We start from the raw sequence: 11170 nt of genomic DNA, 5'->3' as shown, positions 1-11170 counted from the left end.
CCGATGACCGAGGCAACAGTGCCCCGCTCATGCCTCCGGTCAGCCGAGGCATGGCGACAGTGCCCCCCACCTACCCGCTGACCGGGGCCGGCGTGGCAACAGTGCACCCATCGTCACTGCTGACGCCAGCAAGCGGCGACCTGACGGAGCGCCACTGTACCCGACTCAACCCGGCCACTCCCTGACGATCGACAAGACGGCGAACAGTGCCCCTAGGCATGCGGGGCTAGCGCCCGGGTTCCCAGACGCTAACAACCTGGCCCTATGGCCTTGTAATATTACCGTTGTATCCCCAAGAGGTTGACCTATAAAACCCCTCAGGAGCCCTCATGCATACGGGCAAGCAACTAAGCAAGCATACGATATAGAGATCCACAACTAGCAACACTCCACCCATACACCAGGGGAAGGGGCAGCCCGAGCCTTGGCCTGCCTACCTTCTTCCTCAATACATCTCTAGGAGCAACTTTGTACTGTTGCATATCAACAACACTCGGCAGGACTAGGGGTGTTATCTCTCTAGAGAGCTCCGAACCTGGGTATGTCTTGCGTCCCGCGCTCGTTCATGCCGACCTCGCCTCTGGAGCCCACCAGTGCCCTCGAGCCTCCTCCTCTCTTTAGCCATCCCTTGCCATCTGCCGTGCGCCCACCACGACAGTATTATAGCGAAAATTTGTGCCTTAAGCTATGCTATTGAAATAGTGTATTATAGCCTGACTTGTGTTCAATGATTGTGTCACTTGATGCTATGTTCTGAGATGGGGATTATAAGTGGCCTGGTGCCTCTGAGGAAATCTATGTTCCAGTTTTGTCAAATGAACTGTAGATGCCAAAATGAACATGGCTGGTCCATCCATCCCCTTTCACTAATACTGATAAGAAATTAATAACTCAGTGGTGAAGCCACCTGTTCCTGAGACCAGGGATGTAAATGGTCGAGTGAACAAGTTCTCATTGTTTGTTTGGGTCAGGGAGATTTGCATGAATAAGGTAATGGAAATCATGTGAGAATCAAGGCTGTTGTTAAGGTACGCCATTTCTTTTGATATAACTGTGCCTCCAGGCCTCCACTGTGTATGCTCATCTTACTGCATTGTGTAATTCAAATTGTTTATCACAACCTTCAGCTCTCTGTTTAGCTGTGCTGGTAGGTTACTCACCTTTTTGGAACCCAAATTTGAACTATAATTGGTGTGGTGCCAAAAATTGGCATGCCAATGTTTTGCATTGTGCCAAATATTGGCTACTAATTGGTTGGTTACCGAGTTGCCTTGCCTATCTCATATAAAGTTGCCAATATTTGGCAAGTCTTGGTATTGCCAACATTTGGCAATGCCAACAATTGGCTAGCCAAATATTGGCAACAAACCAATCATGCTTGAAGTATTTTATACGGAACGCATGGTATCGCAGTTTCAAATTTCCTATATCTTCTGCTTGTTGATAATGTGTTTTGTAGTTTAGATTTCTGAAGTTAATTATATCTTGCATGGAACACAGACAGTAACAACAATCTTCATTGCTTTGTGTGTGCCATTCTCTGCTGCTGACAATATGATTTTTTTTACGCTGGTAGTAGGTAACATGCTTAATTTGCTTCATAATGACTTGGATCTGATCTTTTTGGGAGTTCGTTTTAGTTTTTAGAGCTTCAGAGATTATGTATAACTCGTCTTTTCAACAGTAGTGTGTTTGATTTTTTTTAGTTGCGGCCTGCCTTGCTAATTTGTTGGTAGTGCCTTTCTTCTTGCTACTTCTGGTATGAAAGGCCAAATTGTTCTTCCTTGCTTTACAAACGATCTATTTCCTGCTTGTCCCGGCCGGAGGTTGTTGAGCAGTTCAAGTTATTGATATTGTTGCGGTTGCAATGGAGTGATAATAGGAGTTAGCTTGTTCCTGTTAGCCTCGTCAGTCAATCTGATGGGAACCAATGATCCTATCACTCTTAGCGGTTGTTTGGATATCAACAATTATACAAGAGACTTTAGAAAGCCAGTTCGTTAAGGATTTTTGGGAAAACCAGACGGTCAAGGTAGCCAAAATGTCACAACATGAAATTCAGCAGCCCCACTGTCTTACAGCATACAGTTTCACGGGAAGCTTAAAGGAAATCAGATAGTCACTGTTAAAATTACCCATAACATCACAATCATCAGGAACAAGATTTACCATGATAAACCACATAACAGAAGTCTTCACATTTCGCACCCACAGTAAGTTTTGGCAGTTATTAACCAAGATACAACATCCCATGCTAGTACAAGTCCATTGGAGATATCATACTACTCCCTCCGTCTCAAAATTCTTGTCTTAAATTTGTCTAGATCCGGATGTATCTAACACTAAAACGAACTAGATACATCCGTATGTACACAAATCTAAGACAAGAATTTTGGGATAGAGGAAGTACTATTAATAAACTAGTGCATCAGATAGCTAGTGTTTTTTTTTTCATGATCGTAATATTGCGTGCAGGATGTCTAGACGTTGACGATACTTGCTGCCTGATTTAATCCTGGCGTCTTGTTTGCACCTTTCGCTTGAAGCTATTAAAACAAAAAAGGAAGAGCTGAAATATAATTGCTGAAATAAAGCGAATTACTGAAATATAATTATCATTTAAAGCAAACAACTGATACAAAGCCCAAGTCTAAAATTCAGAGAGGAAAAGTCTGAAGCCATAAATTTGGTCAGTTTCCATTCCTGTTGGGTTATGTGTTTTTCCGAAGATGCGGAAGGCCTGTGGTACCAAAATGACATATAACTAATTTGTTGCAGCAAAATAATTGCAATTTCCCCAAAGCCATCCTAACAATCCATAATTCAGCATTCTATATAAATGAACGGAAGATACTGATGCAAGTGAATATAGTTGTGACCTCGTTTGGCTAAGAATTATGCTGTGCTCCAGAGCTTTTGAGCTGTTTCATCTGAGACTTGGTTTCTTCAAATTCAGTTGACTCCATTAGCAAGACAAGGGTAGCAAGTGATTCGGTGAATCCTAAGCTCTAGTCTGCCACTAAACTGAAGCTATATTTAATACTCCCTTCGTTCCTAAATATAAGTCTTTCTAGACATTCCAAAATGGACTACATACGGAGCAAAATGAGTGAATCTACACTAAAAAATATATCTATATACATCCGTATGTAGTCTCTATTAGAATCTCTAGAAAGACTTATATTTAGGAACGGAGGGAGTATAATATGTTTTGGATATTTCAGTATGGACTACATTCGGACCAAAATGAGTGAACAAACACACTAAAACGTGTCCATATACATCTGATTCAGAAAAAAGTTAGAACATCTTATATTTGTAAATGGAGGGAGTAGGATTCAATTCTACATATTAATGTCATACATTGATAATTTTACATTCATTTTTTAAAGTAATGTTTGAGGTTAGCATAAACTTGATGTTGCATCATCATGTGTTTACTTCTAAAATGCCTGACATGAATGCATCCTAAACTTCCAGATTAATATGACAGTTGATTTTGCTACTAAACACCAAAGCAAACATGTACTCAGTGGATTCGGTTGTCCAAGAGTTCCGTGATCACTTTCTCCCTACCATCAGAACAGCGATTCTAGTTCAATCTATCCAAACGCGAAACATGGTATTCAAGGTGGAAGCAACTGTAAAAGCAACAGCCAAGAAATGCATATTTATTAGCCTGATTGTCAACCTAGTGTTGTTAGCCGCTAAGTGTTATAGCAAATTTCACTTCAACTTAAAAGGTCAAGTTATGCCACGCCAGGTTAACATCAGGAACCACCACAGGGGTCAAGTTAGGAACCACCACAGGGCTACACACTGTACACCACATAAGTCATTAAATTGCGAGAACAACATACCTGGCGCGATTGAAGAACTCTGGAAGCCTGGAGGAAATAAATGGCTGGAGAAGATGGGACTTTCGTCTGACCATATCCGCGTCTTTGCCCAGGAGGTCTTCATTACCCTTAATGTAAGGATGACTCGACACCATTTCCTTGGCTTTCATATCAACAGTAACCACAGAAACGTTGTCGATTCCATCCCCATTTTCTTAGACAGCAGAAAGTGCACCATGTTTGGATTGTCCATACTCACAAGAGGGAACGTCAGAGCTTGAGATGGAGAGGTTTTGAGAGAGTCCAATTCAGAAGATTTGACGAAGAATTTTTTCCAAGTCAAGGTGCCACAGCCCACAGCTGCTTGTCATCAAAGCATAGCGGTTGATAATGAAACCGGTACCAGGGCTCATTGGGCCAACATGCTTACCATCCTCACGGACGACATCAATGAAGTTGAGCTCCTGGCCGCCTTTGGTGATGCACACAGAACGGAGCATATCATGAAATGGGCGTACTTCATAACCAGGATTTCGGTTACAAATAGGCAATTGAAGGTAAGAGATTGCAGGCCTTTTCTGGAAGACATCACAGAATAGCATACCTCCGCTGCAGAAGTCGACCCAGTACAGAGCAGTCTTGAAAGGGATGACTGTGTCAGTTTTCCAATAGATCAAGTCAGATGATTCGGAGAACTTGCACTGGATCGGTAGCTGCTGCTCAACCTCCCACTTGTGATCACAGTTGTGTACACTGGAGCGGAGCACGCACAGGTCAGCTTGCATACGGGCTACTAGATTGGGTCTACTTAAGCTCAGCTGCGCCACGGCGAACTCTTCATCACCACGGCACAAGATACCGACAGTGTGAGGATGAAATGAGCGCTGTGTAGTTATCACCTTGTCCTTGTTCCCACGCACGACCAACGGTTCCGTACACATGGGGATCTTGTGGAGCGTCAGCGACGGCTGAGACGGCGAGGTGGAGGCTCTGCAGATGAAGTGTTCCTGCGGGTAAACTGGGGACTTGTACATGTTCACAGTCCCGGGGCTGGAGGTGAGGCTGATCAGGAGGAGGTTGTCGTGCGCCGCCACGAGATCGCACGAAGAACCATTCATTGGATATAGCAGAGGCGGCCACTTCAGGCAGAGGCGGGAGATCTCCGGGGGGCTGAGGACGCGGAAAGCGACGGTGAAGGGGACGGACCCGGCGATGTGGCTGGCCGAGAAGGAATAGATGCGGTCTTCGATGGAGGACTCGGCGGGATCCCTGCGGAAGACGAAGCGGTCGAGCATCATCCAGTTGGGGTCGGCGGCGGCCATGGTTTTGCAGTGTTACTCTAGGGTTTGGGTGGTGGCTGCCTGAGAGCAACTCCAGCCGCGCCCAAAAGGCCGCCCAGGCCACTTTTTACGCGCCGGTGCCGAAAAAGCGCTCCAGTCACGCCCCCAAGACGCCGAATTTCGCCGGTTCGGTCCGTTTTTGGGTCCGGCAATTGCAGGCCGAACCCGGCGCACTCGGGGATGCTCGGGGGCTTCGGCACAAGGGAAAAGCACACCTGGGGCCACACTGTCAGGCAAAAAGTCAAGTGGACCGTCCAAATTCGCCTCCCACCCCCACGCTCGGTCGCCCCCCCTGCTGATCCCGACGCCGCCCACCACCCACCACAGCTAGATAGGACATTGCCCGCCGGAAAAGAGAAGAGGTTTCGCCGCGGCAGTCTCTCCACCATCGTCCGGGCGATTTTTCCGGCGTTCCGGCCGCGTAGGGGCAGTACACCGGCGGGTGTGCGCCCACCACGCCCGCAAGGTGTTCGACGATTTGTCTGCCCGGCCCGGCGATGGACTCGGACGACGAGGAGGCGCTCGCGGCGTTGCTGGAGGAGGAAGCCGAAGCCGACGTCCAGGAGCAGGAGCATCTCATGATGCTCGCCGCCCTACCCGGCCTGCTCACGAGCAATGAAAAGATCGACGAGGTGGCTCGGCGCCGGGGCGGGTGAAAGCAAAGAACCGGCATCGTCTGGAAGGCTACTGCATGCTCTACTCCGACTACTAAGCCGATGCTCCATTGCACGTCGAGAAAACATTTCGACGCCATTATCGGATGAGCCGAAAGCTTTCCTCAGGATTGTGAATTCCATCCGGGAGTTCGACAACTACTTCAAGTGCAAGGAGGATTGCACCGGCACATTTGGATTCACCTCAATCCAGAAGTGCACGACGGCTATGAGGATGCTTGCATACGGAGCTCCCGGTGATTCATTCGACGACTATGGGCGCATAACCGAGTCCACGACCATTGAGTGTTTCTACAAATTCTGCTGGACAGTGGTGGCAGTGTTTGGACCGCAATACTTGCGATGGCCCAATGCTGAAGACACTGCTCGGATCCTAGCACAGAATGCAGCAAGAGGATTTTTTGGGATGCTTGGAAGCATCAAGTGCATGCATTGAAAATGGAAGAACTGTCCGTTTGCTTGGCAGTGGGTGTACAAAGGTGCCAAAGGCGGTTGCAGTGTGGTACTTGAGGCAGTGGCCACACAGGACCTCTGGATTTGGCACTCTTTCTTTGGGATGCCAGGAACTCACAATGACATCAACGTCCTGCAGTGCTCCCCTGTCTTTGCATCAGGAGATCCGAGACCCACAGGTGCATCAACAACTGCAGCAGGATCTGGTGAAGCACCTATGGAGGAGTAAGGGCGACGCCGGGCTCGGCCAATGATGAAATATGAGTTTTTATTTGTTGAACTATATAATTTGTATTAAACTATTTGTTGTTGAACTATTGGATTTCTATTGATTTTCTATGATGAACTATGTTTAAAAAAATTATTTATGTTGCCGAACCACGCTGAATATGGGCCGATTCACACCGATATCTGGCCATTTTTTGCCGAAAGTGGGCCGGAAAATGGGCCGACATCGGCGCCTGGGGGCGTCCTGGGGGTGACGGCTGGATGCCCAACTGCCCCAGAGCCGATTATACCGGCGGCTCGCCCCCAAGCGGCGATTTTTATGCCTCATGGAGGGGTCAATGGTTGGAGATGCTCTCAGGGAAGTGGGGTCGAACAAAGCGGATCGCGATGTTGCCAAAGGGCGCCGCTGCCCCTATGTCTCCAAGACAACGAGACAAAGGGAACCTCGCGTCAACGCAGCTCGAGATGGGCCAGCCCAGGTGCGCCGGAGGCCACAACCTCGTTTTCATGTTCTTTTTGTTCTTCATGTTTTTTCATTATTTATTTATTTTTTAACTTTTGTTTACACTTTTCAAATTATAAACATATATATTATGAAAATAATACTTTACATAATGCTTTTTAAAATGTTAATCATGCATTTTGAATCTTTTTGAATGACTATAGAGAAAATGTTGAACATTTATATGGAAAATGTATACAAAAAATATACGATGTGTTTGAAAAAGGTTGCTCGTGTATTTAAAAAGATGTTAATCAAGCTTTTGAAAAAATTGACCATGTATTCAAAAAAATGTTATACGTGTGTTTGAAAAAGATACATGTGTACAGAAAAAATGTTGACCTTGTATTTGAAAATTGTTAAATGTGAATAGAAAAAATGTTGAGCATCTATTAAAAATGTTAAACTTGTATCTAAAAAAAGTTCAAATGTGTATAGAAAAATGTTGATCGTGTATTAAAAAATGCTAAACGTGTATGTGAAGAAATGTTAATTTTTTATTTGAAAAATGTTAAATGTGTAAAAAAACATTGATCGTGTATTAAAAAATATTTTTAAAATTATTTTAGGAGAAGTTGCTGCCTTTTATTAAGTAGTTCGCGACTAATTCAGCCGCAATAATGTCACGAATACTATCCGGGGAAATAGAAAACCAAGTCTTACACATTTTATTCACGCAGCCAACTCTAGCTAGATTGTGCATCGCAATATTAGCGGAGTGTTTAGCCCAACACCACCTTAAACTCATCCAACGTGCCGAGTAGCTCTTTGATCTCCTTCACGAGAGAGCCATATCGTGATCTCTCCAGCTCATTATTCTTCAACGCCTGCACCGCCCACTAGAAGTCAGACTCTAGGATGACCCTGCGTGCTCTTGGCTGACAAGCCAATAGCTCCGCGTGCTCTTGGCTCAAATATCATATTAAATTCATGTTTCAGTCAGTTGCTTCAAAAATCCGAACTGATGAAGAGAGACGGGCAATATATTTCAACAAGATCCACCGCCCTTCGCCGTCGCCCCATCGATGTTCACCTTGAGCCATCCCTAGACAGGAGGTCGCCAAGACTCCATTTGCTTCCCTCCTGTGTGTTGACCGGTGGTGCGTGTGCGTTAGCCCAGTACTCTAGCAGTCTCCAGACTCGCTCGACCAAAGAATGAGCATCCTCAACGGCCTTCCCATCTCTTATAGCATTCCGTGCAAGCCACATGTGATATAACATCATAATAGAGTGTCAGCCTCGCAAGCCAAACCAAACCAGTCCAGTAACCACCTCTTGAGCGATTCTTGTGACGAGACGAAACGGCTACAGTACCGAGGCATGGGGCGGACAAGCTACAGTACCGAGCGGCCGACCAGACCCGTGCCCGGCGGCCCCGGCGCGGCCCGCATCCAGCGCACCCGGTAGGACCCGCACCCAGCGGACCCGGCGGCCCCCACCTCCGGCTCCTAAACATGACACCGGGGCCCCACGCCCATGTAACTTTACCAATGTTACCCTGGGGGGTCGGCCTATAAGACCCCCAGGAGCCCTCCATGTAGAGGGTCAGATGATCAGTAGAACACACCCCCACTCACACACACTCATAGGAGATGCAAGAACCGAGGCCTAGCCCTTTCTTCCTCATCTGCTCAAACAGCTCCAAGAGCACCACTGTAACCATAGTACATATCATACCATTTCGGCAGGAGTAGGGGTGTTACCCCCCTCGGAGGGGGGGGGGGGCTGAACATGGGTAGGCCTCATGTTCCGCACTTGCGCATGCCAACCTCGCTTCTGGAACCCACTAGTGTCCTTAGTAGCCCCCGCTAGCCATCTTATGGCATCTGCCGTGAGATCACCAGGACATTCTTGGAAGCAAGATGCAGTCTTTGTTGACTTTTAGTTGCTAGTTTAGCTCCTTAAATGTCAACAACGTGAGAATAAATGGATGGATCTATCCCCTTCACATCTTTCATTAAGTAGACCAAAGCCCTTCGATGCTTCCTTAACACCATTAATAGCTTCTCCTTTTCTTTTCCTGAAAGGTCAGCATTAACAATAATAGGAAACCACTCGGTGCCATCCATAAACTCATACCTTAGCCCTTTACGTAATGGTTTAAGAATGGGAGAAGGTAGTTCTTCATCTCCTTTTCTTTCTAGAACCTCGTACACTTAATTTAAACATGGGCAGACTATGGGAGTAGCATCCATTATCATTTAAATCTCTTCCTTTTCTTCTTCTTCAAATAAAGACTCGGGTCTTACCAGGACCCTTTCAACTTCATCTTCCAGAGTTTGGAGATGAATCTCAGCTAGTTGATTTAATTTTTGCCCTTCCTTATCTTGAGGTTCTTCTTGATATGGTTTGCTTAAGACGAAAGAAAATGGAACTTTAATCATCTCACCCCCCATTTCATAGAAATGGTTTTCTTTTTTATGTAAGCTCCTGCAACATTCAGAAAAGAAGTTCCAAAACAATAGGACAATCACTGGTACAATGAGGTGCTATACAAACAGTTTTTAACCCCTTTCTGCGATAACATTTGGAACCGTCGCCTAGTGAGTGTGGACAATAGGGGGGTCCTTCCCAAACGACCCAGAAACCGTCGGGGATAGGCCCTTCGGTCACACACACACACACGGTAAAATGAGGTCGTGTGCGACAGGCGAGCGATCAAATACGATTCTACGTACAATTATGTTTAAAAAATATAATTATACATGCCAGATTATTTCCAGTCGTAAGTACACCCCACACAGTTAGTCCCGGCTAAATGTTTCCGTTCGTATGTACATTCCACCTAGTCTATCCAAGGAATATGTTTCCGTTAGCATGTACATCCCACACAGTCAATCCAAGAAGTACGTTTTCGTTTGTATATATATCGCACACAGTCACTCCAAGGAAAACATTTCCGTTCGCACATACATCACACACAATTTTTCCCATTAAATCGTTTGTGATAGCATTGCCATTGCAGACGATTTTAACAATTTTATCGTTTGCGTTATTCAATGAATGACACACGGTGCGTAGAAGAAACTGTGTGGCATAGGTTGTCCATCACACACACTTTTTATGTGATAAATGTTGTGCAAGGTGTCCTAACGCAAATAGTTTTCAAGAGGTGTGATTGTTCATTGATCCAACACGTTTTATTCCTAGAAACCGTGTGTGTTGTCTGAGGTCATCGCCCACGATGTTTTCTCAATAACCGTCTGCAATAGAAAACCCCAATTAGCAGGCTAATTGGCCTATTATTAATAATCCATTTATTAATCTAATTTACATTTCATATTAAGCATACAATATATTTTATTTTCGTTTTAAGGAAGCATGATTTCATAATTGAAATACATCAGAGTACAACATCATATAGCTTCAGCACTCAGCTACCCTGTTACACAACTGCACCAACACCAAGTTTCACATGCAACATCTATAACCATTCAAAATTAGCATCATAAATGGTATATAGACAGATGAATTTATCTGGAAAACTGCTGCGGAAGGAATATTGAGCCTTCATTGATGTTAAAGGTCTTTGCAACTTTAGGCCAGTGCCTGTGGATGATTTACCGTCCATCCTTCATCCTCTTTAGGAAGACTTCAATATTGAACCGTGGGTGTTGTATGAATACCTTCCTCGCCTTCTGACCATACAGGTGGTTTGAGAGGTAATCATCAGTGAACTGCTTTGTAAAGGCCTGAACACAAGGATGTGTGTAAATATCTTCTCTAGATTGGAAATGGGGCAAAGGAATAAAAAAGACAAGGTATAATAGTTAGTACCATACTGTAGTGAATTGACGTCTTCTTCATTGTGCAAACAAAGATCTTGTTGTTTTTTGTCGCTAATTTCTTTATCCTAACAATCTTCGTGAGTTTCTGACTTGACTGATATTCATGGACAACTCATTTTCTCATATGCAAAAAAGGTCAAACAATGCGTTAAAACCTATGACAACATGACCTACATGTGCAAGACCAAATTGTTAAAAACCTAAATATTAGAATGGTTCTTGTAATTCCACAATAATGTGCTTTAGACAAAGGACCATGCATGTTCGAACCTCGATTGTAAACCTCGGTGCTTCCCATTGTTTCCCTGCAACACATATAAGATAGTTAGTGATCAGGTTAAGTAAG

At 45.0% G+C, this 11170-nt stretch overlaps 1 protein-coding gene across 1 annotated transcript; it reads right to left on the bottom strand.

Moving 5' to 3' along the window:
• Positions 1-2213: 2213 nt before the first annotated feature.
• Positions 2214-5200, bottom strand: LOC123134442 (uncharacterized). The gene is made up of 2 exons (XM_044553693.1): positions 3861-5200; positions 2214-2546 (listed from the first exon to the last, which is right to left on the bottom strand). The coding sequence occupies exon 1, from the start codon at positions 5159-5161 to the stop codon at positions 4148-4150; it is 1014 nt and encodes a 337-aa protein (XP_044409628.1). The 5' UTR covers positions 5162-5200; the 3' UTR covers positions 2214-2546; positions 3861-4147.
• Positions 5201-11170: the final 5970 nt, after the last annotated feature.

The sequence above is a fragment of the Triticum aestivum genome, chromosome 6B, assembly GCF_018294505.1.
Source record: "Triticum aestivum cultivar Chinese Spring chromosome 6B, IWGSC CS RefSeq v2.1, whole genome shotgun sequence".
Lineage (NCBI taxonomy): Eukaryota > Viridiplantae > Streptophyta > Magnoliopsida > Poales > Poaceae > Triticum > Triticum aestivum.
The sequence above is the reverse complement of the archived record's forward strand: the minus strand, read 5'-3'. Positions and strand labels throughout refer to the sequence as shown.

What these genes read in the sequence shown, in the direction of transcription:
- LOC123134442 (XM_044553693.1), bottom strand. Translation starts at nt 5,161, where the DNA reads ATGGCCGCCGCCGACCCCAACTGGATGATGCTCGACCGCTTCGTCTTC.